At 37.3% G+C, this 19892-nt stretch overlaps 1 protein-coding gene across 4 annotated transcripts in view; it reads left to right on the forward strand.

Moving 5' to 3' along the window:
* LOC113413249 (microtubule cross-linking factor 3-like) overlaps positions 1 to 19741 on the forward strand; it is a 30105-nt gene extending 10364 nt beyond the window's left edge. The window contains exons 4-9 of one of the 4 annotated variants that reach the window (XR_015749804.1): positions 3200 to 3268; positions 4079 to 5254; positions 7387 to 7565; positions 11286 to 11387; positions 12847 to 13098; positions 16397 to 19741. Coding sequence is in view for 2 of the 4 variants with exons in the window: in XM_087966595.1 (XP_087822721.1) it covers positions 3200 to 3268; positions 4079 to 5254; positions 7209 to 7319 (1356 nt within the window). In the remaining 2 variants the exon portion in view is untranslated. Of the gene's footprint in view, positions 1 to 3199; positions 3269 to 4078; positions 5255 to 7208; positions 7566 to 11285; positions 11388 to 12846; positions 13099 to 16396 lie in introns of those variants that run through there. The other 3 variants (XR_015749805.1, XM_087966595.1, XM_087966605.1) reach the window with 3 other exon arrangements.
* The last annotated feature ends 151 nt before the right edge of the window (positions 19742 to 19892 follow it).

The following is a 19892-nucleotide window of genomic DNA, read 5'->3' on the forward strand; positions in this document are numbered from 1 at the left end:
ACTGAACTCTTTTCTGTTTTTAGGGTGGACAGCCCTAAAATGTTGCTCATTCTCTACAAGAACATAGGCTGGACTGAAAAGTACAGATTGGTCCTAAATCACCTAGTGAATGGCAGAGTTGAGTTGGCTGTCCCTAGTACCAGTTCTGTGCCAAACCTTTTATATCAGACTGACTTTTCAGCATCTTGAATAATAGTGATACTAATTTCCCACATTTATCCAATTGAGAATCTTAAAAAACAATTTTAATTGAACCTAAGACCCAATTTCACTTTTTGGATTATTGCTTCCATCACTATTTTGAAGGATGCATATATTATTTGTTTCCTCTCTCCCAAACATATGAAGGCAAATTTAATATTGATTTAAAATATGATTGATAGTCAGTCCTTTAATTTGAAAGGATACCAACAGTTTGGATTTATGTTAACTTGATTTAGAATAATTGTAATTGTGATTCTATATCATGGTCTTATTCTACCCTGAAAATATTACAGCAGAACAATATTGGGAGGTTTACTCCATTGGAGAATAGGACAATAGGGAATTGTGGGAACAGTTGTATGTAATACCTTTTAAGGGATTTTACAGATACAGGGATTGATAAAGAGATTTCAGTGGTACTTAATAAAGATTTTTAATTACTGGTTTCACAACTTGAAATAATATTAGGGTTATTATTGAAGCGAAAGAAAAAATAAAAGCAAAGTACCTTGATTGCTTTTACTTTGATAATGGTTCAAAAATGTGTTTATTCTGAATAGTATTTCAGGGAGGGAGAATTTTATATGCAGAGATATCCACAGGAAGGGACAAGAGGAAATAATAAAAGCAGTGTTACGTTGTATACTTCACTTCAATGTGTGCATCATGCTGCATATATATAAAAGATAGAATAATAGCATAATGTTACTTTCAAAAGGTTAAAAGCATTGAATCATCCCCCCCCCCCGCCGTGTGTATGTAGAACTGGTAGTTTAAGACCCTGGCAGTTTAAGATAAATCAAGGATAAGTAAAGGATGGAGGACAGCAAAAGGCAAGGAAAAAAATGTTGGTGACCCGTTTGATTCTGGAGTGCCATAGCTGAGACTTGAAGTAAGTATCCCGGAAGTTGGAAACGAACATTTAATCCATCTAATCCAGTATAGGGATCCGATTTAAAACAGCCCTGTTGAATATCTACCTAGTATGAACACATTCAGCCAAGGAGAGCTTATCACTTGTCTATATAATTGATTCCACTGTGGAATTGTTCTTATTGTTAGGATTCTTAGGAAATGTTTCCTAATTTTCACTTGGAATCTGGCTTCCTGTAACTAATACAACTTGCCTGGTCTAAACAATTACTCTCGTTAATCTATTTCAGATTCAGTGGTCTTTATTTGAAGTTCTTGTTTCAAATTATCTGGATATTAAGTTTAGGTTCTGCTTTTTGTTTTGGCCATCTTTTGAAATAACATAATCACTGAGCTGTGATCACCTTTGCATTTGAAATTCTTTCTTCAGAATAGCTCTGAAATAAATGAGAGGTCAGGGGTCATCAGCTAAGGAGTGTCAGATGGTGGGGCCCAGGAAGAGAACCTTTTAAGCCATGACATTCCACCCTTTGGAATATTTTTCCTCTGGAGATCAGGTGGGCCCTGTCCATAAAGACCTTCTCTAAGCCTTGAAGGCTTGAGTCTGTGCTTGTCCCGAGTGATGTTTCTTGGTTATGTTCAGTGTTCTATTGTGGCTTTGCTTTTTTTTGTCCCTGGCTGCTAGAGGTTTTATATTTTTTGTATTTTTTAAAATCATTTTTAATATTGTTAGTCACCCAGAGTTATGTATATGAGATTGGTGGCCATATACAGTAAGTCCAGTAAATAAATAAACACAGTTTTATCATTCACTTTGCAACCATTGTTTTTACTGTCCCAGTTTTCGGTGCAGAGAACTGTAGCGCTGTCTAGTTGATGATTGCATGTAGAAATTGTGGTTCATGAAAATAGGTCACTGTGATTTTATTAGGCTACACTTGAATATACATTGACTTTTGCTAGCCAGTTTATAACTGTTTTATATGTGAGAAAAAAAGTTGCATTATGGTATTTGAGATAAATATATAATGCTTAATTTGACTGACTGACAATCTGAAGGCCCATACTTACTTCTTTATTTATCAGAAAATGGTTGTGACCATAGGACTGGAAATTTCCCTTTTCAGATCTTGGTGCTAAACTTGTCATTCAGGACAGGACAGTATGCTTTTTAGTTTCCAGTTGTTTAAATAATAAATGGCTCCAACACCAAAAGGCTGTGAATCAAAGGAACTTTGGTTAAAATTGTAGAGAAACATAAATCTTGAAGTCCCTGCATTGATTACCAGTAGATTTTCAAACACAATTCAAAATGCTGGGAGTAACCCAGGGAAGATTGGAGACATAATGTGCTGAAGCAGCACTGAAAGAGGGGAGAAGGAAGGCGCTGGGTAGTTCTAGCCAAAGTTCAGGTTCACCAGTAGATATATAATGGGGAGTGGTAGCTATTCCTTTGATGCCCTCTGAGTTTAGCCTCAACCAAAGATTTGCTCATTGACTTGTTGACAATGGAATTAGAGAAAAAAGGGCCCTTCAACAAAGATTGACCCAAGAATGACATGACTTCAATAGTCTACTGAAAGGGGAAAGGAAGGAAGGAGTGAACTTTCAAGTTTAAAAGACATTTGAGTTTAACTGATATCCCTTTTTACATGGTTTTGCTGGAACTTGAACCTATCATTTTGGAAAAGTTTCCTTAGGCCATTGCTCATTCAGTCTTTTTACACTATTTTTGTTGGACTATTTGCAGATATTTTGATTATTCAAAATGTGTAAAGACCAGTGGCCCTCACTCTGTGGCCTGACCTCTAGGGGGCTGCAATGTCATCACAGCGAATCTGCAAAGGCTTGAAGAAATGTTATGGCATAAAATTAAGTTTTGAGTGCCTGTGGGCATGGTTCATGGTCACAAAAGGTATTTAAAGGGGGTCCGTGCTGAAGAAAAGGTTTAAGAATCACTGTTCTAGACAAGCAATAATGTGATTTTTATTTCTCATTATGTATTCAATGTAAATTATGTAAGATAAAGGTGGTTTTTTTACTTGTGAATCAGCTGCAAAAAAATGTGCTCATTGCATCAGATCTAGTGCAATGTTAATTTCAACTTCTTTTTCTTTTACAGCAGTCCATGAAAAGAAGAGGAAGCAAAGACTTGCAGAAATCAGAAAAAAAGCAGCAGACTCCCACTGAGGTAACTTGAAATACTTAATTTTCTACCTAGTACATTGCAGTAAACTATGTGTTCCTAACTGACAACTAGGGAAAGATTCAGGTTTTCAATAGGCAGAAATTGTTATCTTTGTGATATTCGTAGCTTAGATTGACTTCATTAATTCTGTTTATCATACCTACATTTATTTCATTCTCTGTAGATACAAATCTGAATTTGCTATTTAAATTGCAGAGATTGTAACTTCTTGCATTTAAAATGAATAATTTGAGTCTCTCTGAAATAGATACCATAGTAAGCAGAAAAATGGCGTGCTTTTGTCTTCTTGGAAAAATATCCTATTTGTTTATTTGATATTATTTGATAATAGTACCTTTTTCTTAAGAATCATAATTAAGATGTCAAAATTTCAGTTATTTCAATGACTGCTTCCTTGATTCTATATATTAGGAAAATTATAACATATAAATCATAATATATAAGTGACAAACATGATTTTTGTGTGTGTGTGTTGAAGTATAAAATTCATTATATGTTTTCAGTATTGTTTAGCTTTATTAAATGCTGTTGAATTGGCTTTGGGATTTTTAACTAAGAATATATTCCTGAATGCCTAATCTTGAAGCAGATTTGTTGGATTATCCTGCTTTTGCAAAATGCTGAGTATTGAAAATATGAATCAGATAAATTTTGCCTCTGCTAAATCGATGGAAAAACTCAGGGTTTTTGGAACATTTGTGATTGTAAATATCAATGTTTTTCTTTTTTAATTGCTAAGTAAGGTTCTTATTTATATATAAAGTAACTGCTTATTTTCTCCCCTTTTATAAGGAGGATAATGAAGATCTGAAATGCCAGTTGCAGTTTGTCAAAGAAGAAGCAGCTCTAATGAGGAAAAAATTGGCCAAAATAGACAAGGAAAAGGATAGATTTGAACATGACCTGCAAAAGTATAGGTCATTATATGGTGACTTAGATAGTCCCTTACCAAAGGGGGAAGCTGGAGGCCCACCTACCACAAGAGAAGCTGAACTGAAACTTCGTCTGAGGTTAGTTGAGGAAGAAGCCAATATCCTGGGAAGGAAAATAGTGGAACTGGAGGTAGAAAACAGAGGGCTGAAGGCAGAACTTGACGACTTAAGAGGAGATGATTTCTCAGGGGCAGCCAATCCCCTAATGGGGGAACAGAATGAATCTCTCTCAGAGTTACGACAGCATCTGCAGTTAGTTGAGGATGAAACAGAACTATTGAGAAGAAACCTGGCTGATGTAGAAGAGCAAAATAAGCGCATCACAACAGAGTTGAACAAATACAAATACAAGACTGGGGCTCACGATACTTCAAGGCATCATGATAGTGCCAAGACAGAGGCTTTGCAAGAAGAGCTCAAAGCTGCCCGCCTGCAGATCAATGAACTCAGTGGTAAAGTTATGCAACTCCAGTATGAGAACAGAGTCCTGATGTCCAACATGCAGCGCTATGATCTGGCCTCACATCTGGGGATCCGAGGCAGCCCCAGGGACAGCGATGCTGAAAGTGATGCAGGGAAAAAAGAAAGTGATGATGATTCACGTCCCCCCCATCGCAAAAGAGAAGGGCCTATTGGTGGGGAAAGTGACTCGGAGGAGGTTCGCAACATCCGCTGCTTGACCCCTACAAGGTCCTTCTATCCAGCACCAACAGGGTGGCAAAAAAGCTTCACGGACCGTCAGCAAATGAAGGATATTCGCTGTGAAGCAGAACGCTTGGGCAAGACGATAGACCGCCTGATTTCGGACACAAGCACTATCATAACTGAAGCAAGAATTTATGTGGCCAATGGAGATCTGTTTGGACTTATGGATGAAGAGGATGATGGCAGTAGGATACGGGAACACGAACTTCTTTATCGGATCAATGCCCAGATGAAGGCCTTTAGGAAAGAGCTCCAAGCTTTCATCGACAGACTAGAAGTTCCAAAATCTTCGGATGAACGAAGTGCAGATGAACCTTTGTCAGTGAGTCAGGTAGATTTTTACTTTGTAAGCCATCTAGGATAAACATATTCTGCCTGAGATATTGCAGGAGCATATGATAATCATTTTCATTTCACCCTTGGATATTAAGAATGGCAGAAGGAGCAGCTTAACAGATGTTTCCGTGGCTTAATAGGAAAGGTTAAGCAGTAGCTTATAGCCTAATTCTAATTTGTTACTAAGAGCTGTATCAAGTTGGTATCATGGCTTGGCATATTGGGTACCTATCAAGACCCATGGTATCATCATGGCTCCATTAGTTAAAGCTCTCTGCTTTTACTGTTGGGTCTCTTTGCTCTTGCCTCAGTTCACTTGTTTTTCATTTCTTATTTATGGTGGGCAAATGATGGTTATAAGAAGAGGAACAGCTGCTTTCCAGCAGTCTCTCTCATTAAAAAAAACATGTAATGGGAGGAGGGGGAGGAGGGAACAGAAGGGGGAGGAACAGTTATAGAGATGGAACCTAAAAATGTTGCCAGGGGAAGTGGACAGGACTTAAATAGTCTTGCCTTTGGGCCTTCCAAAATGTGTAGCTAGGCTAAGCCTGCAGAAGCAAAATGTAATAAAAGGAAAATAAGCAATGAAAGCCATTGAGAGGAAAGGACCTCTTACATACATTTTTCATGGGAATAATAATGGTAAACTGCTGATGTACTTGATAAGATGCCTCAGCTAAAATATACTGAAAGAGTGTGTATCTTTGGGCACAGCTGCTTCTTCAGGTCTTGTTCAATTCAATATAACCTCTTTTAGTACAAAAATTGTCAGAGGTTGAGAGAACCATTGCACAATAAAATCAAGGAAGTAACATAGCAAAAGTGATTATATGCCAATGAGCATCAAGGAAGAACCTCATATTTGTACTTGTTTAAATTATGCATTTTCTACCTTTTCTTGTAGGAATGCAAGATGGCTGTAAATCTTAAAGATAACCACTGCTTTGAATTTTTTTTTAAATAGGAAGCATATATTTGAAAATAATAAATGTTACAGCAGAGGTCAGCAGATTTTTTTTAGACAAAAATTGCAGGATTTGCATAATGTACCAAAAAAGATTTGCTAAATTGAAAATTGTTAAAACTGCTAAATTGATTTTTTTAAAAACCTCAAGATATTGCCTGAATTATCCAGTGTGTATTATCTAGTATGGAGAAATTTGGCGCTCTCATGAGAACTATATTTAGGATTTGTTTGTATTTTTTAACCTAAAGTAATCGCAAACATTCATTCATTTATTCATGACTTTTTGCCAGAAGATATAATGATAGCCTAGATGTTTTTAAAATAAATTCTAGGCAGTTTAATGGAAGAAAGCCCTATCAATGACCACCAGGTTTTGACATAATACATTGGGATGGCAAAGGGAATGGAAAAGGAGACTAGGATTCATGCCATATTATGAGATTGTGTGATAGTATCAGATGCCCTCTTCCAGGTTTCCCTCTCCTGTCACCTAACATGATAAAACTGTTAGTCTTTATTTTATTATTTTAATAATCACTAACCATTATTTATATATAAAGCTTTTGTGTATAATGGAAGAACAGACCTAAGTGTATTTGTGGTATGGGAAGAAACAAGTTTTCCCATTCCGACAACCTTTCTGTCTCATGAACAGTAGAATACCATGGGATCTAGCAACTTCCACAGGGGGAAGGTCAAAGATATAAAGATGATATTGGCAATGGTCAAAGTCCTCCCCTTTGTATATGGTGTGATATAAATAATTGTACAAAAGCGATAAAGGTTTGATTGCACTGCTGTGATAGCCATTTTGATTTTTTCACATGCATATCCTCCAGTGCTGCTGGTGAAATCTGGAACTCTATCTATTATATATATTATTAAATTATATAATCTGGAACATATTTTTTCTCTTGAAATGTTGATTTTGTTTTGGTGAGATTAACATGTTATTATCTTGTTTCTGTATTTACTTTCCCAGATGTTCCAGCCTATCATTTTACTTATTCTCATCCTTGTCTTATTTTCATCCCTTTCTTATGCAACAATATTTAAACTTGTCTTTCTTTTCACACTGTTTTTTGTGCTGTAGATCTTTTCATCATTTTATCATTCATTGTAGCATTATCAGTTTATTTTATTTTGTCCATCCTCCCAAGATAAAAAGTGCAAGAGTTGTAGTTTCTGTAGCAATCGCTGCTGTAAAAACACTGAAGACTATTTGTTTGAAAACAATGGGAACAACCCTTATCTTCCAAAATGGGGATCATAAAAGAAGTAAAAAAACAAAAAAACAAATATTCCCATCACTGAATCTGACTTCTGCTTATCAGAAAAGGTAGGAATATGGATATTTTAATAATTTTTCTTTTAAGTAATGCTTAGATAAAATGCGTTGAAAAATCTTACTTTTTTTCAGAACTGAAAATCAATTCTTAAGTAGAAATACTCCCATAAAGGGGAATATTTGTAGCTGAGGGTTGAAATGAGGAATCCTTGAACTTGGCTGTTTTCTTGCAAACATTTTATTACCCAAACTAGTACTAACATCATTAGTGCTAGTAAGGAACTTATATTCTAGTGGCTTGCTCTGACTCAAGCAGCCATTTCAGGTCTAAAGCAGGGATGGGATCCGACTGGTATAACTACCGGTTCTGTTGCTCTGCGTCGTGCGTGCATGCGCTAGTCGCGCAAGTTGCGCGAGTGCAATTTACGACCTGCTGAGTTGCCCGTACAGCGGAGCAGTGCTGCATGCGGGTGCGCAGTGGTTGGAAAAGTCCTTTTTTCCTGCTTTTTCAACTGCAGCTGTGTCACACAAAGCAGCTGAGGTTGAAAAAGCAGGAAATAAAGGACAGGTAAGAGCCTGGGTGGGCAGGTGGGCCAAAACAGCAGAAACTGGTTCTATGTCTGCTGCTCTTCAGAGCAAATGGTTCTACAGAGGTGGACAGAACCAGTAGAATCCCACCCCTGGTCTAAAGTCATACTAAAAGATTATTTAAATTGCTTGCCTTCTATTGCTGGCATGGAATGGTTCAGATGTGAGACATGATGAAGATAGAGTTCCTCTGAGTTCTAGTATCAAAGACCTAACAAAGCTTTTCTACTTAATTTAAAATTGAATGAACACTAAGCAACAGAACACTTTATTAATAAATGCAAATAATGAAACTGAAGGGTATATTTTGGAAACTTTATGTGTTGACAAAGTACATTAGAAGCCAGTTCTAAAGCTAATATCATCATCATCATCATCATCCTCTTTTAATGACCCCCCCCCCCAATAATCCTTTGTGGGATGGAGTCTAAGCAACTGAATGGAGCTGAGTGTTTATTGGCCAGATGCCCTTCCTGTCACCAATGCAGGTTTTTTTTTTCCCAGCAGATGTATTCTTAGTGTGCTGAGAGAGGGAAATATCTGCCTCTACCTGGATTGAACTCATAGCCTCCTGATTGTAAGGCGAGAGCTCCACTTGCAAATGATAATGAAATGGAATACCCTCCATTCTAGCAATAAATAGAACTTACTAACATAAGTATTAATATATTTTGCAAGCTTAATAAGTTCAGTAATATTTGACAGATGTTCTTCTGTGTGTGTGTGTATATATATGGTATTCAGCTTTGTTCGGATATTTTCCACGTCATTGTAGTTGTGCTTTTAAAGTTGTAGCAACGTTTGCAGAATCTCATCTGCCATCATCAGGCTTCTGTATTGTGTTCATCTGCGAGTCACAGACGAACACAATACAGAAGCCTGATGATGGCAGATGAGATTCTGCCAAACGTTGCTACAACTTTAAAAGCACAACTACAATGACGTGGGAAAATACCCGAACAAAGCTGAATACCATACATATAAATACCCGCGAAAACTTAAGAAAACACACACACACACACACACACACACACACACGTGGATCTTTGGTTATTCGGGTTTTCTCCTGCATAAAATTGGAAGTATCTTGGCAACCTTTTGACGAAATCTAATTCGTCATCTTCAGGCGTGTGTCTTCGGCTTTGTGCTTCTCGGAGTAATGTGAGCTTGCAGCTGCTTCCTTTTAACTGCTAGTGGGAGTGTGACTTGATTGGGTGGGGGCTTGGCTGTGTTCTGATTGGGTGGGGGTGTGTTCTCATTGGTTGGGGGTTTGGCTGTGTTCTGATAGGTTGGGGGGTTGGCTGTGTTCTGATTGGCTGGGGGTGTGTTCTGTTCAGGTGGGGGCTTGGTTGTGCTCAGGTTAGTCTTAGTTGCCGGGGGATTTGAGCTGGTGAGCTGTGATCCTGTTGTTTGGCTTCGCGTTCGTGGTCGTGCCACATCTTCATGGTGGGCGTCCGTTCGCTTCATGTATGGGTCGGAGGGGTTTGAAGCGGGTAGTGATGCAGCTGCGGTACGGCTTCTGGTCCATGGTCGTGTCTCATCTGTGTGGGTGTGAGTCTGTTTCTACGTGGAGGTGTGGTAGCATCTTGTGTGGCCCTCGTGGGTGTGGGTCTGGTGTCATTGTTCATGTTAGGTACTCGTTTGTTAGTGAGGGCGGGTTTCCAAATGGCTGGTAGGCGGGAGGTATCATCTCGTTTATTCATGCTGTGTGGGCGTTTTTCTATCTCTATGGCTTCTCTGATTATTCTGTTGTTGAAGTGTTCGGTTTTCCCGATAGTTCTGGTATTTTAAAGTTAATCTCATGTCCTGTTGGACCAGGGAAGAGGTCGGTTCTTCTTTTTTGATTGAGTTCTTGTGTTCTTCAGTGCGTGCACTTATTCTTCTGTTGGTTTGTCTGATGTATGTGGTGGGACAGGCGGTGCATGGGATTTCGTATACTCCTTGGTTTTCTAACTCGATTCTGTCTTTAGGGTTTCTTAGGATGGTGGATATTTTTCTGTTTGTGCAGAATGCTGTCTTAATGTTGTGTTTTTGGAGGATCTTGCTGATTTTGTCTGTAGTGCCTTTTATATATGGGAGGAGGGCTTTGCCGTTCTCTTGTTCTCTGTCTTGGATTTTGGTTGGGGTTTCTTTTTGGATTAGGTGGGTAATCTTCTTTCTTTGGAATCCATTGGCTGTTAGTACGTTAGTGAGAGTGTGTAGTTCAGTTTTTAGGTGTTGTTCGTCGGCTAAGCATTTCGTTCTGGAGATGAGTGTCTCGGCTATGGAATTGATCTGTGCTGGGTGGTGGTGTGAGAGTGCATGTAGATAGCGGTTTGTATGTGTTTTCTTCTGGTAGATGGTATGTCCTAGGGAGCCATTGGATTTTTTGTATACTAAGACATCTAGGAAGGGAAGTTGATTGTTAGCTTCTGTTTCCATGGTGAATTGTATTTTGGGGTGTAGGCTGTTGAGGTGTGTGAGGAAGTTGTTCAGTTTTTCTTTCCCATGTGGCCATTTTATGAAGGTGTCATCTATGTACCTGAGCCAGAGTTTGGGTTTGTGATCATATTTTTGTGGAGCTTGTGTTTCAAAGTGTTCCATGTGTTTGCGATGACAGGTGAGAGGGGTGATCCCATGGGTGCTCCTTCTATTTGTTTGTATTTTTGTCCGTTGTAGGTGAAATATGTATTGGATAGGCAGTGGTTGGTCAGATCTAGGCTGTGCTTGGGGGGGGGTTGTATTTGTTTTGGATGGCTGTCAAGGCTTCTTTTATTGGCACTTGGGTGAAGAGGGATATGACCTCGAAGCTCACTAGTAGGTTGCTGGGCTGTAAGTTTTGTTTCTGTATGCTCTCAATGAACTGCAATGAGTTTCTTACGTGTGAGTTGATGGATTCTGCATAGGGCTGTAGTTGTTTGGCGAGAAGTTGTCCCACTCGCCATTACTTTTGAAAATGATATAAAGTAAATGTAAGTATAAAACAATATATTCTGGATATGAAGTTAAAATAGTACATATTTACACAAATTTATTGAAAGATACTTTGAAATCCTTCTCTGTATGCCCAGATTCCATGCAGATCAGCTGCTAGGACAGTGTTTGATCCCTCTCCTCCTTTTTGTAGAGCATTGCAGAGTTCATGCAATAGGATTAGATGAGATTTTCATAGTGGAAAAACTGGTAACTAACTTTTCTTTGAAGGTCTTGTCCTTTCCAGAAGTGGAAGCCTATGCCCTATGCCTTTCCTACTATTTTATGTTTGAATTGAAATGCTTCTGAAGGGGATTCTTCACATACCTAAAGGTAGGTGTAGTTTATTTCATTTTTAATATAATTACCCTCTTAAAGAAGGATAAAATATTTTCAGAATGAAATAGAAAAATAATTTGGTTCTATCTTATTTTCTATAATCTAAGGGACTATTTTGTCAGTTTGTTTTTAAAATGATTTTATAATATATATTCAAAACTGACATAGCTATATGATTGTGATGCTGCAAGTCCTATTCTACCGCAACCCTCTAAACTCTAGCTAACTGAGAGTTATCTTATTCATAAATGATTGTTGATTGCCATTATAATATCTATCTCATTTATAACAAATTACTTGGCAATTACTTACTAATTGTCACTATTTTAGAAAATGGAAACTAAACTAAACTGAAAATCTAATTTTATATGGCTTTTTTTTTTCAAAGAAATTGTTTTAAAGGAAAGAGGAAAATGATAGATCCTTGCATCCATTCCTTGATGTATATATTACCAGGTTTAAAACAATGTGGAAATTTACAGCCATAAACATATGAAATCAATTATAGCAACTAATATGGCAAACTAGTATCTGGATTCCTTTTAGTCAGTCTTGACTGAAAGGAATCCAGATAAATCTTTTTCATCCAGGATACTAAAATCCTTACATATTCTCTAAAACCTATGCTGAAATGGATATTTATCTAAGATTGTCTAATGAGAAGACTGGATATATTTTCTCTTCTGAAGTGGATGGTAAATCCCCCAAAAGCATTTACCATCTTTAGAATCAATTACAGAAGCATTCTCTAGTTGCCCAAGGAATTGAATAGGCATGGCTTCAGCCTACAGATGGCTGAGTTCAAAAGAGGAAAAGTCTTCATACAATTACACACCCTCACATTTATACATCTAAGAAGATTATTTAGTCAACGGGTTTTGTGTGTGGACTCTGATTGCATGTATAGAAATGCATAAGAAAAGCACTCCTAAGCTGCAGTTAAAGAAAACTTTGAATGAGAAAAGAGCGATAAAGAGACTGAGAATCTTCACAGAGTTTATTCAGTATAATTTGAAACTATCCATTCTGTTTGGACATTTTGGATAAAATTAGTGACTTATTCACATATATAATCATTTTTAGTTCCAGGAAATCATAAAACTGTATTCTTAGGAAAATCAAATATGAACGAGCCACATTTTGCTATCCCATTTGAATTCTCTATGCGGTATCTAAGTTTCTATGAGATTATTGGGGTGAAGGAGGGTTTGTTGGATGTATATAGGTTTAGTAAATGCTTTATTCCAGCACTGATATTGTAGGCCCAGAATTACATTGCTTATTCTATGAAAATAATGCCAGAAATATTTGGCTTTATAGCATTTACAGAAGATGTGTCACAATTTTTTTTAATATATCAATGAATTCAAACTTTTCAATCTAACTTTCTTGGGGGTTTTTTGGACTTGTAATTTTTTTTTGTTTTTTGTTTTTAAATATTTCTCCTTTCCAGTGTAACCAGAACGCAAAGGAGAGTAATTGATGAATATCTTTTGAAAACAAGACACGGTACAGCAACACTCTGCCTATCTCAACTTCAGTGTGATGTGACTTGCCATGTCAGAATCACTGCTCACCAGAAATATGAAGTTTTTACCAAGAGAAGAAAAGAAAAGCAAGAATACAAATTGAAAGAAATCCATGTGAAGGAAAACATCCTTTGAGAGTTGCAAAATGTCCAGAAGTTCTCAGAAGTGAGAATAGTGTAAGTAAACAGGATATTTCACTGATGGTAATCCAAGTGTCAAGTTGTAACCTATTATGGGTGTGTGTGTGTTGTGCATTTATTTCCCACACGCAATAAAAGAGACATACACAAATATGAAAATATTATTAGTTTCATTTTGAATAAAAATACAGCACAAATAAGAATACATTTTATTGCACTTTTCCTTTTGAAGAAATTGAAAGAGGTTTAAAGATACCCAGCTGTGAAAAGTCATCACCAAATGCAGATTTCTTAGAAATGTAGAATTGAAAGGTACCCCAGAAGTCATCTAGTCCAGTCTCTGGTTTGGTATACAATCTGTTAGGGGATTACCATCCAGCCTCTGTTTGGAGACTTCTCGCAAAGGACAATTCACCACTTCATGTAACAGCCAGTTCTGTTGGTTGACATCTTCTAGAATTATGTCTTCAGCCAATGATTAATTTCTCAAACATTGAACTCACTAGTTTTGGCCTGCCATTTTCTATATAACAGCCTTTCAGATGTGTGAAGACTGCTGTCATATCTCCCCTCAGTCATCTTTTCATTAAACTAAACATACTGTTCCACATAGGTTTTGGTTTCCAGGCTATCTTGCTCCAATTTGCCATGGCCCTGTTCCAAAACTGTGCCAGAATGGGGCATACATAATATTCCAAATAGGGTCTGACCGGAGAATGGAACTATGATTTCCTATGATCTGGATTCTTAGTGCACTTCAGGTAGCATTTGCCTTTTTAGTAGCTACATAGAATAACTTTTGTTTTGGATCTTAATATAACGCACTGTACCACATACTCAAAAAGATAGAAGACTTAGATACCAAGTATATGTCCGATTCAGTGTGCTAACAATACACCAATGCCCACAGGTACCTTTTTGAGCGTTTTTTGAGATAAGTTGTGGGGGGGGGAGAGACTTGAAGTGCTTCTGTGGTTATAAGTGCAGGATACCCAGTGCCTGAATTGAGCACAGGAGGACTGCTACAACTTGGAGAACTAGCATAAGTACCATCCATTCACCATTGCCATAACTTCTCATACTCACTGAACAAATGCCATGACTCAAGGACCACCAGTATTCAAAGCACTTTCAGTTCAGAACCACGGAGAGCAAGCTTACACTTATGTGCACACTTTATCCTAAGATTAATTTATTTATTTTTGTTGTTGAAAAGAAGGCACACTGTAACCTCTCTACAGCTTCTGGATGGAGGATTGTGCTACCCTGTCCAAATATGGATAGGGCAGGATCAGATATTAGTTCTCTTTTATCTTCAGAGCAGCTGGCAGTTCTGTTTGGACCATATTACTTACAGGAATCTAGAACTTTTCACATTAGTCTGCATCAGACAAGGTCTTTTTGCTGAAGATTAATTGCTAGTGTTAACATATATCCTGTTACATTCTCCTGTTTACAACTTCATGCTAATAGACCAGAGCAATAATAAAATCATTAAACAATTCACCCCGTAACCTGCTTAGAAAAACATTATTTAATGCATATAGGCTGTATATACAAACAAGGTCATTTAAAACTATGAGAAGGCTTTTGGGATAGTTTGTACCTTCCTAAGCATATACAGGTGAAACTCGAAAAATTAGAATATTGTGCAAAAGTTCATTTATTTCAGTAATGCAACTTAAAAGGTGAAACTAATATATGAGATAGACTCATTACGTGCAAAGCAATATAGTTCAAGCTGTGATATGTCATAGTTGAGATGATTATGGCTTACAGCTCATGAAAACCCCAAATCCACAATCTCAGAAAATTAGAATATTGTGAAAAGGTTCAATATTCTAGGCTCAAAGTGTCCCACTCTAATCAGCTAATTAAGCCATAACACCTGCAAAGGGTTCCTGAGCCTTTAAATGGTCTCTCAGTCTGGTTCAGTAGGAATCACAATCATGGGACAGACTGCTGACCTGGCAGTTATGCAGAAAACCATCATTGACACCCTCCATATGGAGGGAAAGCCTCAAAAGGTAATTGCAAAAGAAGTTGGATGTTCCCAAAGTGCTGTATCAAAGCACATTAATAGAAAGTTATGTGGAAGGGAAAAGTGTGGAAGAAAAAGGTGCACAAGCAGCAGGGATGACCACAGCCTGGAGAGGATTGTCAGGAAAAGGCCATTCAAATGTGTTGGGGACTTTCACAAGGAGTGGAGTCAGTGCATCAAGAGCCACCACATACAGACGGATCCTGGACATGGGCTTCAAATGTCGTATTCCTCTTGTCAAGCTGCTCCTGAGCTAAAGAAAAACAGAACTGGTCTGTTGCTCAATGGTCCAAAGTCCTCTTTTCTGATGAGAGCAACTTTTGCAACTCATTTGGAAACCAAGGACCCAGAGTCTGGAGGAAGAATGGAGAGGCACACATTGCAAGATGCTTGATGTCCAGTGTGAAGTTTCCACAGTCTGCGGGTGTTGGTCCACTGTGCTTCATTAAGTCCAGGGTCAACGCAGCCGTCTACCAGGAGATTTTGGAGCACTTCATGCTTCCTTCCGCAGATGAGCTTTATGGGGATGCTGACTTCATTTTCCAGCAGGACTTGACATCTGCCCACACTGCCAAAAGCACCAAAACCTGGTTCAATGACCATGGGATTATTGTGCTTGATTGGCCAGCAAACTCGCCTGACCTGAACCCCATAGAGAATCTATGGGGCATTGCCAAGAGAAAGATGAGAGACATGAGACCGAACAATGCAGAAGAGCTGAAGGCCGCTATTGAAGCATCCTGGTCTTCCATAACACCTCAGCAGTGCCACAGGCTGATAGCTCCCATGCCACGCTGCATTGAGGTAGTAATTGCTGCAAAAGGGGCCCAAACCAAGTACTGAGTACATATGCATGCTTATACTTTTCAGAGGTCCGATATTGTTCTATGTACAATCCTTGTTTTATTGATTGCAGGTAATATTCTAATTTTCTGAGATTGTGGATTTGGGGTTTTCATGAGCTGTAAGCCATAATCATCACAATTATGCCAAATCACGGCTTGAACTATCTTGCTTTGCATGTAATGGGTCTGTCTCACATATTAGTTTCACCTTTTAAGTTGCATTACTGAAATAAATGAACTTTTGCATGATATTCTAATTTTTCGAGTTTCACCTGTACTGTATAGATTTTTTGCATTGTATCTATTTTTATCTTAATATAAATGTATAGTTTATTTGGTGAAAGCAAAATATTTATTTGCTATAAAGTTGATCAGCAGCGCTGATAACTGCTCTAATGCTATTCCATCAGTGTTTCTGAAGGGATTTTATTTTATCCTTTTCACTCAGGTGATCACATCTGCATTGAAGTTTCCTAAAGTGGCTAAGCGGGAATGGTGGAACTTGGCAAACAGATCTATATGGGCTTCTGGACTGCTATCAGCACTACTGACTATGAGAAGAATAACTCTGAAGGAACTCCCTTGAACTTTGGCTGAGAGATTTCAGTGAAGCTAGGTTTATTTCCCATGACCACCATCACTTCTTTGCAAGTGCTCACTGGTCAATAACCTCACTTTTTGACATGCTGGAGAAATGATGTTGATTCTTAGATCACCCCTCCAGTCTTCAGTGTTTTTATCAATGAGAGAAGGATCCCCCTCCCATCACGCATATATATAGATATTTATAGCTCATGCATGGTAAATTTTCCTTTAAATGACATGCTAAGGTTCCTCACCTCCATACGTTTTTAAACATTAAATACTGTATAATTCTGTACATTCTAACTTTACCCACAAACAGCAGGAAGACATACTGTGTGCATGATCATGTGTTTATAGGTGCATGTGTTGGAATAGGAAGTATTACTAGTCTGTATTTAGATGACACAAAATTAATACTACTATTGTTGCTGAAATTAGACATGCTTATTTGTAGGCATACACATATGGAAATGATACCTTTTGTGGTTTATTTTATTTGAAGATATATATAACTCTGGCAACAGGTACTTCCAAAATACCTTTTACAGGTTTCACAGGTCCACTATTTGATATTCAAAAAATGAACGCATGCATTTTTATAATTGTAACAACAGAGAAAAGGCGTTCATATAATATCTACTACTTAGCTCAGTGGATTGATTTCTCATTTATGCTCAATGCTTTTTTCCTCTTTACATTGCTAGGTCAAAGTGAGCTGTGCATATTTTTTTGACTTCACTGATCTACCACTAATAACTGCATTTACCTTTTTCAGTGCACAGACATTTGTAAAGACGAGCATCTCTCTTAACATTCTGCCATTCGTGGTACCCAGAGACTGGTTTTCAGTGGAATTACTATCCAGCAACACCGTTGCGCAGAGGAGAAAGAAGCAGGCCCATATCTGTACAACATCTTAGGGCATAAATAAATATTTTAAGAAAATACAGGTTTTCTGGTAACGCTTGCCTTGTGTCATGACATGTTGGTGTCCCTGCCAAGTACTGTATTCTCAGTGATATGGATGTACTCATTGGGAGCCCACACATTATAATGAAGTCCAGATGTGAAAGAAAATGAACCATGTGACCAAGTGGGATGGGATGGAGATTTGATAGATAGAAGCTATTTTGTAGAGACAGCTTTATGCCTTGTGAAGTTTTTTTCTGTATTTAAACAGTTTCTTTTTAAATAACCTAAAATTACTGTCTTTTAAAATGGTGTCCAAGAAAATGCAGTTACATACCCTTACCTTACCTGGTGATGTCCAGGAGTGTGTTTTAATTTCTGTAATTCCCAATCAGCACAGCCTTGTACTGAAATTCAAAATATTTGGAAGTCAACAAATAAAATGCTGATGTATATAGTCAATACAAAAGTTCCACAGATTTGAAAGGTACATCCATGGATGATGCTATTTTTCCCCCCTGTCTTATTGATCAGCAGCTATCAGGAGACAAGGTTAATCTATTTTGAACAAAAGCAAAATAGGAAGTGCTTGGTAGAACACAGTTCTGTATTCTTCCACGTGAATCTGTTTTTATTTTTGCTGTTAAAGACTTTGGGTAGTCAGATTAATCGTATACATTCTTCCCATTGAAATGGTTTTAGTTAGGTAGCTTTGCTTTTGAATTGTGCCTAGTATCTAGTGTAGATACATTTAAAGTTCTTGGAATCCAGACTGATTATTAGCTACCACCTGTGATTGATTGTTTTAATACATTATGTGTATTGCCTGATTGATTTTCTCTTCCAACAATCTAAATGAAATAACAGATCTTATTAAAGTGCCTGGCTAAGTGTCATAAAATGGGACCTCTTTGAATTCTCATCCCCTTGGAATTTCATACAAGGAAGGAGCAGACAGCATTCAACTAGCCTTTTTAAAATGTTTCTCCACAAGAAGACTAGAGAATAGGCCTGTGTGTATTAAATAAACAATTTCATGTCAACAAAAGCTAAATTCTGCAACCTGTGAACTTACACGAGCTAAGCAAATTTGTTTATACAAGTAATCCTCGACTTATACCACAATTGGAAATGTTTCCATTATTAAACAAGACAGTTATTAAGTGACTGTTGCTCCATTTTACAACATTTCTTGTCATAGTTGTTGAGTGAATAATTGCAGTTGCTAAGTTAAGAACAAGGTTGTTAAGTGACTCTGGCTTTCCCAATGACTTTGCTTGTCAGAAGGTCACAAAAGATGATCACATGACTCCAGGATACTGTAACCATCATAAATACATGCTAGTTGACAAATAGCCAAACTTTGATCATGTGGTCACAGAGATGTAATGGTCATAAATGCGAGAAACAATCATAAGTCACTTTTTCAGTCCATTATAACTTTGAACCGTCACTAAATGAATGGTTTTAAGTCAATAACTACTTGTGTTTCACATTTTATTTTGTTTCTGCTGTTCATAGGAAGGAGCAAAGAATGGGGTCTTGTTTTCTAACCATTATACATACCATTCCACCTTGCATTCTTATAAAGGTTTCAAATTTTTATTAATGGTTCCTTGCTAATCCAATACTAACACTTTCCCCTGAATGATTAGAAACTTTCCTTTTTTATTTAAAGAAAAACATTCAAGGTGCTGACTTTTGTATACCTGACTAGTTTTTGCAATCACGTGGTATAATCAAAGGGTTGGTTAACTATAGCTGATTAAGCCATCATATATTTTGCTTGCTTTAGGGTGTTGAATGGAGGAAAGATTCGTGAGTGGTGGTAATGAGATCATCATAAAGGAAAAATTAAAGGAACAAAATGATACATGAGTGAATGAATATCATAGAAATAAGAATGGTTTGTAAATGCAAGTTTGGAATGGTATAATGACTTGTTAAGAAAAAAAAATACTTATCTCTTGTTTTAACTTGGTTACTATTTCTTACTCCTTTTCTGAAGCTTTAGCCATATTGTTTACCCTGAAACAGAACTTTGTGATGGGTATACATGGCTGATGTCTTAATAATTAAAAGGGATATACAAATCACAAATCAAGGGAGTGACCTGGATAATGTTTCTATAATGAATTTACAAAAGAGGTTTTTGTTAAAGCTCTGGGGAATTTTGTGAGAAGAAAAGACAAAATGAATGTAATTGAAGTCTTTGGACATTATTTAAATGTCAAGAGAAGGTGGTAAGTTACCAAAATTGTTTATACTTGTGTTGGAGAGAAAATAATTTCTTTAAACATTTCTTTTGTTTTTCTTTAAAGTTTTGTTATTTTTTGTTTTCTATTAAAGCTTAATACTATCTGAACTTAACAAGTTGCAGAAATGTGTTGCCAGTTCTGTAACTTACTTTTTAAAGCACCTGTTGCATCTCCTTCCCTATGGAATAGCAT

This window comes from Notechis scutatus, chromosome 1, assembly GCF_049901735.1.
Source record: "Notechis scutatus isolate UNSWTSFEM ecotype Mainland chromosome 1, rNotScu1.2, whole genome shotgun sequence".
In the NCBI taxonomy this organism is placed as follows: Eukaryota; Metazoa; Chordata; class Lepidosauria; order Squamata; family Elapidae; genus Notechis; species Notechis scutatus.